The sequence below is a fragment of the Sardina pilchardus genome, chromosome 23, assembly GCF_963854185.1.
Source record: "Sardina pilchardus chromosome 23, fSarPil1.1, whole genome shotgun sequence".
Taxonomy (NCBI): domain Eukaryota; kingdom Metazoa; phylum Chordata; class Actinopteri; order Clupeiformes; family Clupeidae; genus Sardina; species Sardina pilchardus.
This window is the reverse complement of record NC_085016.1, coordinates 1,393,833-1,411,628: the sequence shown is the minus strand read 5'-3', so window position 1 is coordinate 1,411,628 and position 17,796 is coordinate 1,393,833. Positions and strand designations below refer to the sequence as shown.

At 40.7% G+C, this 17,796-nt stretch overlaps 2 protein-coding genes across 7 annotated transcripts in view; both read left to right on the top strand.

The window, feature by feature from the left end:
• Window positions 1–117: 117 nt before the first annotated feature.
• Window positions 118–6,148, top strand: LOC134071039 (dTDP-D-glucose 4,6-dehydratase-like). The gene is made up of 12 exons (XM_062527602.1): window positions 118–661; window positions 756–822; window positions 943–1,005; window positions 1,887–1,977; window positions 2,135–2,277; window positions 2,782–2,880; window positions 3,027–3,086; window positions 3,374–3,417; window positions 4,081–4,246; window positions 4,604–4,659; window positions 4,906–5,003; window positions 5,831–6,148. The coding sequence occupies exons 1-12, from the start codon at window positions 618–620 to the stop codon at window positions 5,935–5,937; spliced, it is 1,038 nt and encodes a 345-aa protein (XP_062383586.1). The 5' UTR covers window positions 118–617; the 3' UTR covers window positions 5,938–6,148.
• A 2,279-nt stretch (window positions 6,149–8,427) lies between these two features.
• Window positions 8,428–17,796, top strand: part of LOC134071402 (ATP-dependent RNA helicase DDX3X-like) — a 19,617-nt gene continuing 10,248 nt past the window's right edge. For 2 of the 6 annotated variants that reach the window (XM_062528104.1, XM_062528102.1), the window contains exons 1-8: window positions 8,428–8,786; window positions 11,233–11,281; window positions 11,592–11,639; window positions 14,013–14,066; window positions 14,867–15,034; window positions 16,764–16,887; window positions 17,018–17,131; window positions 17,252–17,487. In XM_062528104.1, the coding sequence (XP_062384088.1) occupies window positions 8,742–8,786; window positions 11,233–11,281; window positions 11,592–11,639; window positions 14,013–14,066; window positions 14,867–15,034; window positions 16,764–16,887; window positions 17,018–17,131; window positions 17,252–17,487 (838 nt within the window). In that variant the 5' untranslated portion in view covers window positions 8,428–8,741. The remainder of the gene's footprint in view (window positions 8,787–11,232; window positions 11,282–11,591; window positions 11,640–14,012; window positions 14,067–14,866; window positions 15,035–16,763; window positions 16,888–17,017; window positions 17,132–17,251; window positions 17,488–17,796) is intronic. The other 4 variants (XM_062528108.1, XM_062528105.1, XM_062528103.1 and 1 more) reach the window with 3 other exon arrangements.

The window sequence follows — 17,796 nt, the reverse complement described above, 5'->3', positions numbered from 1 at the left end:
GGTTCTAGCCAATTATTAACGAAGAGGTCATGACTTGTACGGCAATGCAACCAATGGAAATGTAAAAGAGGCGGGGACACAAAACCAAGCAACGCTGGCATCTGACATGAAACGTGTCAACATTGCCGTAAAGCAGTTAAAGTGTCGTGGATGCGAACTGACACTGCCATTTAGTTTTGTTGAAGTTCTTGCTTATCGAATGATTGTGGAATAACTCGACTGAGTTTAAATTATTTCCTTCAGCCTATCATTGGAGAAAGGTTTCGCCATATTATCGGAAACGTGTGGAGTAAGGGCAAGTAGACATAGCCGTCTTGGTCTAACCTGCAGTTTGTCGCTTTAGCCTGTTGTAGCGTCAACTGGGAGATGAGATGAGCTTACTTAACATCAGGAAACAACAACCTACCTACTGCTTACTTTTATGACAAGGGTTCAGTAAAAGCAGGCCATGTTGACTTAAGCGGTGTATAATGATATTACTGACGCACGGACGCTGGCCTAGACAATTTATTCTTAAATAGGCCTAAGAATCTATTTACCCATCCTACAAGTGGCGACATGGCTCAAGACATACTTAGATAGCAGGCTAGGCTGTCTGTCCACTGATACAGAGGAAAATGGAAGCTAAGACTGTTTTGGTCACCGGAGGAGCTGGCTTTATGTAAGTAATCCTATAGGCTACTACTACTGTTTGATCATTGTCTTCTTGTCATCATCATGACAGACTTTCCCATTTCCGATTTATTTCCACCCAGCGGGTCTCATCTAATTATCTCCCTAAAAGTGAAGTACCCAGAATGGAAGATCATCAACTTGGACAAGGTAGGCTATAACTTTTTTGGTGAGATTTCAGTTTGGATGCTTGGACTTTATGATGGCACACCTTTTAGTTGTTCCTCAGTGTGTTGATTGTTTTATTGTTTTGTCTTTTGATCGTCGTAGTTGGAGTACTGCTCAAGTTTACAGAATCTGGTGATGACTGATGACAACTACAGGTTTATTGAGGTAGGCTCTTACCTGCTGATGCTGTGAGATTCACTACTCAACTTTTTACCTATTGTTCAAAATGCAGTCTCTTGTTCAGTTGGCTAGGAGGGTAAATCTGTGTCAAATCATTACACATCACATATTCAATTAACCTTTTGTTTGTAAGGAGTCCATGGAACTGAAATTGCAGCATGTGTCTGGGATCAATAAAGGAGACTGTCTGGCTATATACGTAGATCAATGGTTCTGTTATAATCCTCTGAATACAGGCTATAGATCATGGATCTGCTATACTCTTCTTAATACAGGCTAGATCACGGTTCTGCTATACTCTTCTTAATACAGGCTATAGATCAATGGTTCTGCTTTACTCTTCTTAATACAGGCTATAGATCATGGTTCTGCTGTTCTCCTCTTAATACAAGCTATAGATCATGGTTCTGCTGTACCCCTCTAAGGCTATAGATCAATGGTTCTGTTATATTTCCCTAATACGGGCTATAGATCAATGGTTCTGATAGTATTTCTGTTTGTTTATGGTTGTTAGAGGCAATATTGGTGGTGACAATGGACTGTGATGAAATCTTACATTACTTGCCGCATTCCGACTGTATTTACTCAAGTAGTTTATTGTTAAGTGAGAGTTTGAGCAAGAATTAAGTGAACAATGATTTGCGGATGAGAACGCGGACGTAATAAAGCGAATGGAAACTTTATTTTCTTTGCATCACACCATATATCATATTACCGGTATGTGCCATTGTGTGATAGTTATTGTTGCTACATGGAATGATGTTACTTACAGCACACAAATCACCTTTAATAGCAGCCATAACAATGGATGAACATAACATCAGCATTATATGACTTTAATGTTGATCTATTCATGTACCACACAGGGGGATATTTGTGACCAGCACCTCATCAACCATCTGTTTGCTACTGAAAATATTGACATTGTCTTTCATTTTGCTGCTGAAACTCATGTGGGTAAGTTAACTTTAACTTCTAGCTGAAGCAACAGGAAAATTGCTGTTTCGTTCATTCATTCATTCATAAGATTATTATCAATATGTAATACAATGTATGGAATAACAGTCTATTTGTTGCATTGACATCCTTGTAAATCCCACTTCCTGTCCTTCAGATAACTCCTTCCTGTTTCCATCCAAGTTTATGTGTGTGAATGCGGAGGGGACCCGCATGTTACTGTCGGCTGCGCTGAACTCCAGCGTTGAGAGATTCATTTACGTGAGCACCGACGAGGTGTATGGGACCAGCCGGGGGGAGGTGAGGAGCTGCTTTGGAGGAAAGAGGATCATTTTACACCAAAAGCTGATGTGTTTGGCTAATTGGACTTCTTTAAAGATGGCTGGCTAGCATCTACAGCCCAGGCCCATGTGTAAAATTAGACATTTTCAGGTGGCGAGCATCTCTCTTCAAGGGTTAGATCGCCAACGTTTCTAGATGAACCACATAAAACCTCTTCAGGATTGTCAATATGATTTTGATGTGGTGAAAATTGCTTTGGGATGATGCTCTGCATTCTTGTTCATTTTTGTTTAGTTTGCCATTAAACTTGCCATTAATGTGTGTGTGTGTGTGTGTGTGTGTGTGTGTGTGTGTGTGTGTGTGTGTGTGTGTGTGTGTGTGTGTGTGTGTGTGTGTGTGTGTGTGTGTGTGTGTGTGTGTGTGTGTGTGTGTGTAGACTTCGATCTGCTGTATCCCTCTGCATAGGAAAAATGATCAATGAATCCAAAAAATAAAATGATTATGCTGAAATGTGCTTCTCAGGTCTTTGATGAATCATATCTGAAAAGACCAACAAATCCCTATGCTACATCCAAAGCTGCAGCGGAAAACATTGTGTTGTCGTTTTGGGAAAATCACAATGTAAGTTCCCTTTAATGTAGTGCATCATAAATTCCAGCCCCAAACCCATTTGATATGTTCTCAATGTTACTCTGGATATTGTTCAAATATACATATGTTGAGTTTTGCTTCATGATCAATGTTGACATGTCGTTAAATTTTTCTAGTTGCCCATCATCATAACAAGGAGCAATAATATCTATGGACCACGACAGCATTATGAAAAGGTACATTTGTCTCATTTCTATGTTTCGGTTATTGTATTGTTATTGTTATTCGAGTTCGATATTACAGAAATGTATTGGTATTCTCAATAGTTATCTTGTGGTAAAGTGTCAGGTGGTGTCCCTAGACTTTATAGGTTTATTAAAACCTGCTAGTCACATTTATTATGCATGTCAGCAAAGTATTTGCAATTCTGAAAGATAAAATTGGAAAATAGAACCGGCTTTTAGATCAGCTTGTAAAGTCATATTTGAACAATCATGGTCAATGGTCAATTTATGTCTATCAGGTTATCCCAAGGTTCATATCCCTCCTCTCTGAAGACAAAAAATGGTGAGTTCCTAATGTAATGGCATGTTACAGTTTCAATGCATACATACTGTACGTACATACATACATACATACATACATACATACATACATACATTACATTACATTTTGCACATTACAAGTCGCGCACATTCACTGAATTTTTTTTTCACAAAGGCTATAGTAACCCGAACTAATAGTGCTTGTGGTTATAGACTATTTTGCTGCCTCTAAGTCTAAAGCACATATTGCCCACTTTTTTCCTTAGACTACTTTAAGTGACATGAAAGAAAGTGGTCACGTGTGCATCTTTAGTTTTGTCCTGCACGTCTTTTAGGATCTCGACAGATTTCTTCAAGCATTGGCGGCCAGAACATGTTTTTTAACTCCGTAATCTTGTTTTTCAGCACATATTAAATTGACATTAAATTGTGGAGGAATCCTCTGAACCAAATTAAGGAAGTAAAGTGTTTTTATGTAATTTCTGTGATTCTTTTGTACCATACGAGACATTGAGGAATCTGAGCTAGTCAAGCTTTTCAGTTCACATTTCAGTTCACCAAACTCGATGGTAACCTGGTTAAAACCAAGCCAGCGCTAGCTAGAGATATAACGGGACAGACATCGCCTGGGCTATAGTCATGTGCACAGTGGAAGATTACAGTTGTGCTGTTATCTCCCACACAGCACAATTCAAGGCTCGGGGCTCCAGTCACGCCATTTCCTGTATGTGGAGGATGTTATAGAGGCCTTCCTGACTGTCATGAAGCAAGGCATCTTGGGAGAGATTTACAACATTGGGACCAATTTTGAGATTCCTGTCATCCAACTGGCCAGAGAACTCGTGAGGATGGTCTGTCTTTTCATTTTGATATATATAGATAGATAGATAGATAGATAGATACTTTATTGATCCCCAAGGGGAAATTCAAGACTATTCACTGGGTAGTGGCAATTAAAATGGAATGCTATTTTTTTTACCTTTAAGTTTCATAATTTATTTGACACTCAGCTACACTCAATTCAGCTGTAATCTAAAGTTGGGGGAATAAATGTGTGAGAAGGAATTTAATAGATCTCAGGAGTGCTATGATGCTGTCATTAGAGCCCAGGAGTGATATCAGCAGTATCTGCTTTGTTGAGTCCTAATTGTCAGAATTAGCAATGTTTGTAGTAAATGTTGTAGTAATGTTTATCTTGCCTCCAACAGATGAAACATCCTGAAGATGGTGAGCTTGATGATTGGCTGTTGTTTGTGAAGGACAGGTTAGTAGAACTCGTTATTATGGGGTCACACATACCCTGCTAGTATTACACGTCAAAAGAAAAAAAAGTTTGGGAAGCACTACCCAAGGGGATAGTCAGATTTTAAATGAGCTAAGTGGTCAATTGAAGTAGTATTAGTAGATTTCTTTTGCTTTTTTCACATGGGACATAGCATAGAAGCTGGTGTTGATTAACAAAAATGACATCTGCACACAAATATGTTTATCTTTTATTTTCCTTCGCTAGACCATGCAATGACTTGAGGTACCCCATTAGCTCAGAGAAGCTGCACAAACTGGGATGGAAGCCTGAAGTGTCTTGGAGGGAAGGAATCCACAGGACGAGTAAGTTCCTGATGTATTTTATTCTGTTCTTACTTACCTTGTGTACCTCTATGTTTACTAACTTATCTTTATGTTCTTCACACTGTAAAGCACATTGAGTTGCCTGTATGAGATGTGCTTAATGAATAAAAGTGCTTGGTCTTGCCTAGTATTCTGTTATAAACCCACCTTTACTGAGGATAGATAGCCTGTTGAGGCTGGAAGAGTTTTACGACAATGAAATAGGAGAGTGGAAAAGTAGGAGGTAGATTCCTTTTTTCCAGGCACGCTGGCAGTGTCGGCCATTTGCATGTTTTATGTTGTGTTTATCTAATGATACAATTTAGCAGCCAAATAAATGTCTTGTTTCCCTATCAGGGGGAAATCCTGTGCGCAGGTCAGAAGCAATGCATGTGTGGATGTGTGGATGTGTGGATTGCGAATGCTGGCCAGTCGCTTAATTGTATTCTGACTATGGCCAGATTATGTTCCCACAACACACAGTACAGTAGTGTACGGAGTGCATTTAAAAAGCACTTTTCTACTCATCAGAGCACTCAAAGTGCTTTACAGGCTACAGGTTAATACCTAACACATTTATACATGCTTACACTTTAGACCATAGCAATTATAATCACACGTCATATTTTGACTGGCAAAAATAGCTCTACCTACTTAATCCAATGCAACCTGGTCCACCACATTGTACTTCTTTAATGGGACATTAATGGGAAACTCCATAACCTGTATGAGCCGATGAAGTTATATCATAACATCACTCTAAATAAGCGAATGACTATTTTCAAGTAGTTGATTCTAGAAATTATTATGTATTTGTTCTCTTTCAGTCCAGTGGTATGAAGCCAACCCCGATATGTGGCCAACATCGCCGAGTTTCCAGACCACTCTGCAGAATTCATCTCAGACCAGTGTGCTGAATTTAAAGACACCATAGGTCTAGGACCATGCAAATCTGAGAAATGGGAACAAATGTAGCAAAACAAATCTTGATATTTTGAAACATTTCTTCGGCAAGTCAAGAATGAGTATAATATATCTAAAGGTTATATGGTTATGTACTTAGGAGACCAGATACAACTGTGCCAAGCTGTGCAAAATGTTTTTACTGTCCAAAACCTTTTGTACTTTAATTAAAAAAATATATGCTTTTATTCAGTCTTGTCTTTTGCTCTTAGTTTTCTCTTAATACAATACACATATGATATGTGGTGAATCAGGGGATTGCTGAAACATAGATAAAATTCTCATCAGATGTTCACTTTAAAAGTAAACTTCAAGTCCTTTCAGGCATGTCCCACCCCTTGGCGGCCATCTTGCAATGCACTTTGGGGAGCTATCGGACAGCTTTTTTATAATTGAATAGACCTCTACCTCTAAAGACATTTTCTGGGCATATTCGGGCTGCAGAACTGCCCTGCTCCAGCTGTGAGGTCACAACACATAATTGGCACGATGGATTCACAACATGCCACATGATCGGCACCATGTATTCACGTGTAAACTTGTGGAGGCAGAAGGGATGGAATATGTGTAGAGGATTGCCATGTTTGCATTACGAACCAACCTCATACATTTCTATGGGAGATTCTTTGGGTGCTTTGTCTCCTCATGAGAAAGTCTCTGCTATAACTGACAGAAAACTGTTATCCTTAGTCACTGATGTGTATACCTTCAAGTTCTTTAACATTACTTTCAATGAAATGGCCTATCTGTCCTACTCTCCTAGTGACTTTTTTTTGTTTAGAGCCCTACCGAGATGGATATAGTGTCTGCAGATGTTATGTCACTTCTATAGCCAATGTCCTTTTTAATTTCAGTATCAGGTCCAACATGTTTTTTTGGAACATATCATGTTTTAATTCTAGGGCATTTGGTGGGCAGAGGAGCGCCTTGAACTTTCCATCATTTTCCATGACCTATTCCCAAACAATGTGTGTGTGTAGTGTTGGATGGTGTTTGGGTAGTTGGCACATTGCAAATTCACACACACGTAAATGCCAACATACCAGGACTGCCCAGAATGTCACAGGGGGTGTGTGGGTGTGTGGGGTGTATATTCTAAGGGCCGAGCACTGACAGGGGCCCAGAGAGCATTTATATATTATCATCAAGTACCTAGGCCAAACAATGTTGCCAATTTTATGGTTGAAGTTAGAAACAAAACATTTGTTTCATTAGCGCAACACCAAAAGAGACCACTGGCCTCAAGAAAAAACAATGTTCTTCAGGTAGTTCTTCATAATTATCGAAGAAAAAAAAGAAAAAAAAACTTGAATTTCCCCTTGGGGATCAATAAAGTATCTATCTATCTATCTATTTACAAACTGACCGAATCCAATCTACTACCCTGGAAATCCAGAGTTCTCGTGAGAACACAATTTGAATTGGGTCTGCAAGATATTCTGGCCATGAGCAATGATGCCCGTTACGTTTACCCCAATCATCGGGTAAGAATCAAATCCTTGTATCTGATATAGGCGGGCCAAAGGCGAGCTAAACTGATGATGACAACGCTGCATCGTTCAAACTCAGTACACATTGGTCGTAGTGTTATTCAATTGCATGCAGTGAGATTTTCAAATGCACGCTTGATGGCTCCCCTCGAGTTGGGCCTTTCATTATTCGTGGCCAGACCCTTAATCTGAAAGATTCCAGGGTCTGGTTTACAACCAGGCTATGGTTCTACGTCATTGTTGGCAAAATGAACATCATTGCCTTTATATTTCAGCCCTTTCTATTGTTTGTCTTGCGTAGGCCCGGGCTATAGACAGATAGATAGATAGATAGATAGATAAATTCAAGACTACTTTGTTCTTCTATTAATGGGTTAAATTGTTTAGGCCTAATAGGCTGTATTGCAATATGCTATAATGTAAGATATGTATCTCAATTTATCAGGTATATTCCACAGAAGTCACTATATCATTGGTTTTCAAACTGTTCTTATGAGGAGGCATGCCCTTGGACCTATAGCTTTTGTGGGGGCCCAAAATTATTGTCTTTCTGGCAGCGCCCCTGCTCAGTGTCAGAGAACTCGCAGTTCACATGATGTCCAAAGAATTGGTCAAATGAGTCCAGATAATCTTGGTATATCTCCAAGAAGGGATGTCATCTCATTCCAGCTGACACATGATTCACAGCCTGCAAGTAGACATAAGAAAGAGCCCATGAAACTCATGTCATTTACAGTGGTTTTGTCTTGTAGGTCTATGTCTTACAACATACGATTTCACACAGAGGATCTGTGCTCTGATCTGGAAGACTAGCCTATTATGTTTCACAGAACCTTGTGGCCTCTATTTTCCAAAGCGCTGTACGTTTTCACTGTTTCACAATGTAACTCCTCCCAGTTGATAGGTCCACCCATTTTATGTGTGGCCACGCTGCAAAGGTAGGCCTACTCCTGTGACGCCGACCCGATACATTCACTTGGTCGTTCGCACCAATACATTTCCTTCCTGTCGGCCTAGATTTTTTTTCCGCCACGACTAAAGCCGTCGAAGCTTAGAACTTGACTCTGGACGTGTTTTTCTTTTGTAGACAACTCATCAAGAGATATATGTTTAAAATAACCAATTCATTCAAGGTACTGTTATTACTCGCGTAGTTTCACCAGTTTTCGGAAGTGTTTGAGGAGATTGAAAACGACGTCGACGACAGGGAACCAAGAGGACGACTGCATACCGGCAAACAAAGAACCCTTCCTTCAGATAATTTCTCTCTTCTCTTTAGTTAGCTATGAGTCATGTGGCCGTTGAAAATGTACACGGTCTAGATCAGCAGGTGGGTTTACTTATGGTTCTCATTGTTATTTTGGATGTACGATTTCCTCGGGAAGCCGAGTTACAAAGTATTACGCGTTGGATTGTTCAGTCTGTTCAGTCATCTTGCTAACTAGCTATGCTAGCTTATTGCGTGTCGTCGTAATCTGCTGGTTAAAATGGAGGTTGGTGGTGGAAGCTAGTTATGGTTTCTAATGGCGACGATGGCTGAACTCCCATGTTTTGTACTTTTCGACCATGTAAACGTTTAGGTTGTTCACGACTCTTCAACAAAAACAAGTAAATTGTCTAATTTCTAGGTCCCATGTCACCAAAATCCTAGCCACGTATAAAGCCGGGTAACGACTTGTAATGTTAGCTAGCAATGCTAGCTGCGTAGGTTAGCTGGCCTAACGTTAGGTCTTGTGCTGCCTTCACGTGCTGTTGGATTTATCATTGACGAATTAACGTTACGACGTTACGAAACGTTTTAAATTAGCTAGAAACTTTTCAAACAGTTCAACTTGTATAAGTTAATTAGCATAGAAAGATTGTCGATGTAGCCATGTATCATGATTAGAAAATAATCTTGTTGGTGATTCTTAAACTCTATCGCTGTGAAGTGCTTGCCTGCCAACGGTGGCCAACATAGATGTACTTTAATTCTAAACTTGAAAAACGGGCCGACCAGCACTTGAGAATGATTGCACGTTTTGGGAACGCCAGATAGCTTCTAACACGATGTTGTTAACATGAGAAGATCTCTGATGTAACTGTTCAATCAACAGACTGTTGACAGTGTGTTTCCTCAAACGTTGGATGTTATCAGTTACTAACTTAGCTGAACCTGCATCTGTTAATGAAGGTTGGATTAACGTGAGCTAACCAGAAGCAGGGGATTGTTGCAGACAGATCTCATGGTACATTCCCCATAGAATCTCAAGATATTGAGTCAGATTATGGCTTTTTGAGGTGGACACTTTAGGTATCACATTGGGTCCTAAAGATCCAAACGGAGATAGGTTCCGCTGTATTTGAACATTATTTGTAAAGAATATTGTGGCGTTTTAGGCGAGGTACCAGGTAGGAACAGTAGTGGGGGAAAAGAGAATTAACATTATAATGAAACTTTGCATTTTATTTGATTCGTATGTTTAAACTAGCACATAATCTACTTAAACATGCATGACTTTTAATACTTGAAATCTGAATATTGGATGAAGCCATGTTCAAATCAAATTTCATTTTGTTTAAGCTTGCACTTTAGATTCCAACTTTTTTACAGAGGGGATTTTGAAAGTCTTATCATTTCATAAACATGAAAATAGTCAGGGGTCATATAAACAAATCTTCAGGATAAATTGTTATACAAGCTATGGATCTTTAAAGAGACTCCTTTCAAAACAACCAACAAAAACAGCAGAGTATAGATAGTTATGCAATAGCACAGTGTGGTGCATGTGCTAAGTGCTAAGGACTGTGCTAATGGAGACGTACCCTATTCTCAAAATAAGGATTTTTTCCCTCAATTGTATTGCCACATTTTAATACAACATGATGTGAGTGTTATTGTTTGCTACCGGACACATGAGGACGGTGTGAGTCATGTGAGAGTGTTGCATGCAGGTACAATTAGCTCATTTAAATTAGTAGAGATGAGGAAAGTTTTGATGAGTTGCTGTTATGCTGCTGATATGACTCACTCACGCTGTAGCCACTGTTCACTAGTTGCTTTTGGCCCCTGTTGGAATTGATTTATGCCAATATTGCATTGGATAACATGTGATTAGCGCATCTCCTTAATTAGCTATGCACGTTTTGATGAAGGTTTGTCGTGAAGCTTAATAGATAGGACATAATGGACCATGTGGCCTTGACCCCGTGACGCATACAGTACTACTTAATCTGTGCATCTAGCCCTTGTAGTGATTAACCGTGCAGTGTTTGATTGAGATCTGTTCGGGGTGCCATCTGAGGGACATTGTGCACTGTATTACATGATGACCCCATGTGACCTTGACCCTTCACCCCACAGCTGAGAATACCGTGAGGGGTCAGAATACTCTGAATGCGCTGTGGAGACACATAATATGCCAAAAGGGAATTCATTTCAATGTTAGAATGATGTGTATTATTTATGTGTCCATACCAGGAATCAAGTAATTAATAAAAACACAAATATGACCCTATATTTACACACTAAAGCCTCAGTGAAGTGGCACCTTCTAGCCTAACTAAGCAAATCTCGTCCAAATCTGGCTGAAGTTTCTGCTCTTAAGCCACATTTTGACTTACCCGCTTGTCTATGGGGATCGTGTCACAATTTGTCCCAAACAATGCGTTCATGGCAGAGCACCAATTAACTTGTGACTCATTCCTTACGTTCCTTTGTAAGTCATGTAATATTAGTTGGGGAACCCAACAGATTCCTCTTAATTGATTATTATTATTTATTTTTTATTTTACAGTTGGCTGCTCTAGACTTGAACCCAGACCTGCAGGGTGGGGGCACTGGCCGTAAGTATTTGCTTATTTTTCCCCGTGCATATCAGGGGTGGAAATTAAAATTTGAAAATGTGAAAATCTATCAGCCAATAGCAGATTTCTGATCAAATTAACCAGCCACTCAATGTTAAAATATAACTGTGTCTGAAATCTACCAGCCACTCTCATATTTTACCAGCATTTGGCTGGTGGCTGGTGCTAATTTCCATCCCTGGTGCATATTAACAGTGTGTCAGAAAAGTTGTTATACTTTAGGAAGTGATAATGATTATAATTATTGGTGATTGACTTGCCGTTAATGTTCTTCCTGTGCCTCCACCAGGACGTTACATTCCACCTCATCTAAGGAACAAAGAAGTCTCCAAAAATGGTAAGGGGTTCTCTAGCATTGACCATCTAGGTCAATTGTGCAGATGACTTGGAAGCAATTTCTATTGAGTGAATACTAATGCTTCAAGAAATAGCCCTTCCAGTGGTATGGTAATTTATATTTTTAAGTTACTTTTCAGTATGATAAATGCAGCATTTACCTGTTTCCAATTCCAGTCTTGCACAGCACATTTAGTGAGATGTATGAATGATATGTTGAGATGTGCTTGTAAATGAGTTATTCAGCTCAAAGTAAATTTCTCAATCCATTTCTATGGTTTTAGGCGCAAGTTAACTGCATGTCCTAATTGGTTTTAATTTAGCATATTTTAATTTGACCATTGTGTAGCTATGCACAGGTAGAATAGACCTATGGATGAAGTTTCAGGCATTGTTCGACATGTCTGTCTGGAGAAACATGTCAACTTAAGAGTGTCTGGTCCTCAGTGTCCTCACCTTGCAGTCGATTTGTTTAAAACTGGATAAAATATAGTATGCATTACTGAGCACCTATAGGTATGCACAGGAGTACACAGTCTCACTCAGTCTTTGATCACACATGTAGGCTTGCATGAGAATGCAAAACCATTAACAGGAGAACTTAAACCCTAGGCACGCTGCATATCTGAAAGTAGTCTTTCAGGTTTGCCATTTGCATTGCTTCGTGTAATGATATTGAGCTGAACTTCACTATTGATTCAATTAGTGAAGTGTACTCTGTAATTTTTTTGTGGCTTAATGTTGTACAACGATAGCAGTTTTCCTAGCACCACAATCAACTGGAGACTTGTAGTGATGATGGCAAATCAGGAAAACATTTTTCAGTGATCAAGGGAGAGACATACATTTCACCCAAAGGGTTCACCCATATCACTAAGGGCGCAGGGGGATGTCCTTAACTTAAGTATGTTACAGTAAACAAAGTGGGGTGTGAAAGCTTGTTTTAAATCTGTATGGATGGATAGATCAGAATGGGGTGTGAAAGCTTGTTTTAAATTTGTATGGCTGGATAGATCAGAATGGCTGGTCCTCCTAGACAGTCGCTAATCAGGAGGACCTGCCTTGCACCTGGCCAAATATGATGCTAATCCAATAGTGTCCGAGTACTCAAAGCAACAATGGGAGGTGTGAAGGCCCCCCCCCCCCCCCCCCCCCCCCATCTCTGCACACCTAGTTTCTAGAGCAGAGGTGCTCAGGGAGTTTCCCTTTCAATCCTATATCTAAATTCACAGAATGTATAGGCACGAGGAACTAATGGGTAATGCACACAAGAAATATACGACAGGTCCATATATAGCAATTAGTCGGTTTCCCAACTCTTTCAACAGGCGTCGGTGTTCTTCAAACTGGTCTAACAAGTAGACTAGATTTCTGCTGGCATAGTTTAGCGATACCCATTCAGTGCTTGAGTAGGGCGTGGGTACGGGCATTAGCCTCGTCCCAAACTCAGTTGGCAGTAGACACAATGCTGGATTTGCACTCCTCTCTCTCTGCCTGTCTAGCTCTGCCACCTGCCCCGTCTGCCATCTTAGGTGGACTTGGGGACTTCTCGTGTCTCAAAACCCACCACTAGTAATCGGACACCACTCTACAGTACAAGTCAATGGAATAGCACTGCTGAGAATGTATTGGTGCATTGAAAACGACAGGAGTTTTTACAGAGATCCTGTGACTTGTACAATACTAGTGAGAAAAGCTGGAAACACTTGGGGTGCTTGTGCAGCTTCACCCTTTGGTAGCGCTGGTAGCGTTTGATGGTCACCTTCACCATGTAGGTCATGTTTTCGGTGTGTGTTTTCTGTCTAGTTTGACATACAAACTGCTACCTGAATTTTCACGAGACTTCTGAAAATAGTCTAATGATGAACCCATTCCATTTTTGGGCAGGTCCAACTCACGGGCCATCACAAGAGATGTAGTTTCACTTTTGCCTCTTTTGCATAATATGGCTTCCTGCTCTGGTTTGCCTGGTGTCTGTGATGACTCGTAACATGGCCCCAGTGTTCAAAGACAAAGGAAATGCAATACTTGCCTAAAACGAAGGGATTGAGCTTAAGACAGGAAACGGAATATGTTAAAGACTTTTAGTACATGACGTTTATTCATGTAAATGTAAGGAAGTATACTTTAAATATGCTTATGATGTGGCTGCTGTTAGAAGCAGTCGCTGCCAACTTAGTATTGATGCTGCATAACTGCTGCTGCTGCTGCTGCTGCTACTGCTTCTTAAAACACAATAAAAGAAAAGAGACATAACGAGATAAGAACATGACCAGAGCACATCTGACGTTTCTACAGTCTCCGCTGCATCTACTCATCACTGCATCATTGCTCATTGCTCTGATATTTCCTGATGACGTATTTCTTCTCTTAGCAGGAAATGCATTTGGTAGACAGAGCGGGTACTCAGTTGGGCCTGGGAACAGCTGTAAGTGTATGACGGCCTTTTTTATTTTGAGGGATATGCTTTCCTAGGTGTATGTTCATGTTCATGCATGATTGTCCCCTATTGACACGACCCGTTCAGTCAGAGCTGCGAGTCTTGTTGCTGGATACCATCACACTAAAGACTTTTTTTCATTCACAAAATACAACTCGTTTCATAATTAACCATGGCTCCAGCATTGTATATTGTAACGTCCACAGATGAAGTTACCATTTGGTGCCAATGTGTTCAACCCATTGTTAAACATAATATTGGTCTTTCCAACTTTAATTCAAATTTTTCTTCACTCTTAACTGGAGGCTGAATGGAGATTGAGTGATTATTAGTCTTCTGGCCAATGTTTGCTTATGGGTGACGAGCAAACAATCTGGTACAAACCTGATCACCATCCTACCCCTGAGATTTGTTTTTTGATTAATTTGCTAATTGAAAATAAGATGGAAATGAATCTCTTGCTTCTGATTGGTCCGTTTTGTGGCGTTGGGCCTCTGCTTGTGATGGCTAAGGAGAAGTGTGTAAATGTAATGACCTGTTCTCACCATCATGTCCATGATGATCCAACTTGGATGACCCAACACTGGCTCCCATTAGCACTTAGCATGGCTTTGAGCAGAGCAAGATCAAGTTGTTGCTTGTCGTTGCTAAGAACAAGAGTTGGTGGCCAGAGGTTTATTTGTGTGTGACTGTACCGTAGTCCACCACCAACCTGTACTTGGGAGTGCTCTTCAGGCTTCCGAGGGCCCACAGCGTCTCAACCGTGTTATTCTCGCGCTGCTCCGCAGATGCTGGAGGATGGGATGGTGGCCGTAACAACGGCTTTGTGAACGGATACAATGATGCCAACGGCATGAACGGGCGCGGGGGCATTCGCCAGGACCGCGGAGGGGGGCGTGGAGGGTACCGCGGTCGAGGAGGAAGTTCCTACAATCCTGCCCAGATGCAGAACTCAGGTGACGAGTGCATTTTTAACATTGTTTGTTATATTGCATAGTGTAGTATTAACCCATCTAACCGCCCAAGGCGCCGTACGGCGACAAGCAACATCACTGATTAAAACAGACGGTAGATCCGAGTAGGGTGACAAATCGCCTTTGTACTCTCCACCACTAGTTGGCAGACATCCAGAGCTTCGATTCAAGCCCCAATTCGAGTAAAAAAGTTTTCAGGAACTACCTGTATTACTCGCGAGAATCACAAGAAGACGACTCATTTCCTGTTTATAACACGGAAGTGAAATGCGCAATCGCGCTGCACAAATTGAAGCAGAAAAACGGCGAACGTTTAAAAACAAAGTCGTGTGTTATGAAGTCTTGGGTCTATAAGTCACCTACTCTGATTCTGAAGGAGAATATCTGCCTTTTGGAGATTATGATTGGTCGTCCATTGGCAGTGACAGTCAAGATGTGTCTGTGAATGGAGTATACACTTTGCGTGTATACGTCAGTGTTTACCTGCAGCAGTGTTGACCAAAGGGTTCAAATAAGCATGGTGTGCTTGGTGCCAGTGATTATCATGGTGATAGTGTCTGTAACTGACATGGTACAGACAGCAGGGCTAGTAAAAATAGGGCTCTGAAGAACTACCGCGATAGGAACTGTTTTGACCAGGCTACTTTATTGTATAGTAACATAGGGATTGTGGTAATACTAATAGTTTACTATTGTTGGTTTATGTGTGGCTGTGGTCCTGTTTGTCTTATGTTAGAGAAATTACAAAAATCTAAGTAAAACTGGTCAAATGTGTTCAACAACCAGTATTTACTGAAATGTAGTGCTGCCACTAACGACTAATTTTCTAACGATTAATCTTTCGACTAATTTTTCGATTAGTCGACTAATCTAAACGACTATTTTTCTTTTAAAAAAATCAAGTTTTCGTCATTTTTGTGTCCATTTTAGTTTTAACTCAACTGAAGGGCCAAAACATGACATATAGCCATAGATATAGATATGCTCATATCAATATCAGCCTACTTTTGTAGAGTTAATAACAGAATGAATAACATTACAGCCGTTAGAGAAGGGAGACCAAAAATAAATAGGAGGTCAATAACAAAACGATTAGTCGACTAAAAAAAGTGGCATCGACTAATTTTCATAATCGATTAGTTCGATTATGACGATTAATCGCGGCAGCACTACTGAAATGTGCATAATTTGACGCTATTGGCATCCTGTGATGTCATAATATGCAAATTAGATGAGTAGATGTACTCCCTACATAAACTTTACTTCATTCTCAATGATTTTCACATTTACAGTAGGACTTTATCTCTGACCACTTTCAAGCCATGGTCTTTTGATTTTTTTTTATGCAAAAATCCCAAAAAACCCAGGCGGTTAGAGGGTTAACTAATTAACTATTTCACTAACTGTCATTGGCCGGGTTTCCCAGATCCTTTAAGAAGCTCATAAGTGCTAAGAACTTCATAGGAGCGTTCTTAGAACGTTCTTAGAGCGCTCCTAAGAAGTTCTTAGCACTTAAGAGCTTCTTAACGAATCTGGGAAACCCGGTCATTAGTAGTAATACTATTGATATTAGTAGCATTTCTACTATTGACATTACCAGTGTTAATGGTGCTATTAGTGGTATTAGTATAGTACAGGGTGAACTCCTCCCATGCTTGGAGACATTACTTATCTGGTATTTTTGTTGTAACTTTGTGTTTTTTGTTAATAGGATTTGGGTACGAGGCCAAGGACAATGGTGGTGGCTGGAATGTGCAGAAAGATGCTTACACAAGCTTCGGCGGCCGCAGTGACCGAGGCAAATCTGCCTTCGATCGTACCTCTACACGGGGAAGGTGAGACTCTCATGACATGACTTTACTGGCCAGTTACCGTAATTCTGTTGCTAGTCTGTAGGTTGGTACCACTGGAACAAGTCTTTGTATGTGTGTAAGACCGTTCTATATGTGCTTGTGTTCTGATTAGTGGTAGATACGAGCGTGGAGGTTTTGGAGGTGGAGGAAACGGTCGCTGGTTGGACGACTCGAGAGAGGAGGAAGATTGGTCCAAACCTCTGTCCCGCAACGAGCGAACGGAGAAGTGAGTTCTCATCACTAAAAATGAATAAATAAATAGATAAATGGAAGAGCTCTGTTCTACTCTTTTAACAAGCCCGTTCTGAGTTGGGAGACTCAACATTTTGTCCTTTTTTGTTTCCAGCGAACTGTTTGCCGGGTGCAACACAGGAATCAATTTTGAGAAATATGATGACATTCCTGTGGAGGCAACAGGACACGACAGTCCGAGTCCCATCGATCAGTTCCAAGATATCGAGATGGGGGAGATCATCATGGGCAACATCGGGCTGAGCCGTTACACTCGTCCCACTCCAGTGCAGAAGCATGCCATTCCCATCATCAAGTCCAAGAGAGACCTGATGGCCTGCGCCCAGACAGGTGGGTTACTCAGTACACACACACACACACACACACACACACACACACACACACACACACACACACACACACACACACACACACACACATGCATGCCATTCCCATCATCAAGTCCAAGAGAGACCTGATGGCCTGCGCCCAGACCGGTCAGTTACTCAGTACACACACACACACACACACACACACACACACACACACACACACACACACACACATGCATGCCATTCCCATCATCAAATCCAAGAGAGACCTGATGGCCTGCGCCCAGACAGGTCAGTTACTCAGTACACACACACACACACACACACA

What these genes read in the sequence shown, in the direction of transcription:
- LOC134071039 (XM_062527602.1), top strand. Translation starts at nt 618, where the DNA reads ATGGAAGCTAAGACTGTTTTGGTCACCGGAGGAGCTGGCTTTAT. An exon ending in ACAACTACAGGTTTATTGAG is followed by an intron (nt 1,006 to 1,886) that starts GTAGGCTCTTAC and finishes TGTACCACACAG; the next exon opens with GGGGATATTTGTGACCAGCA. An exon ending in TGCTGCTGAAACTCATGTGG is followed by an intron (nt 1,978 to 2,134) that starts GTAAGTTAACTT and finishes CCTGTCCTTCAG; the next exon opens with ATAACTCCTTCCTGTTTCCA.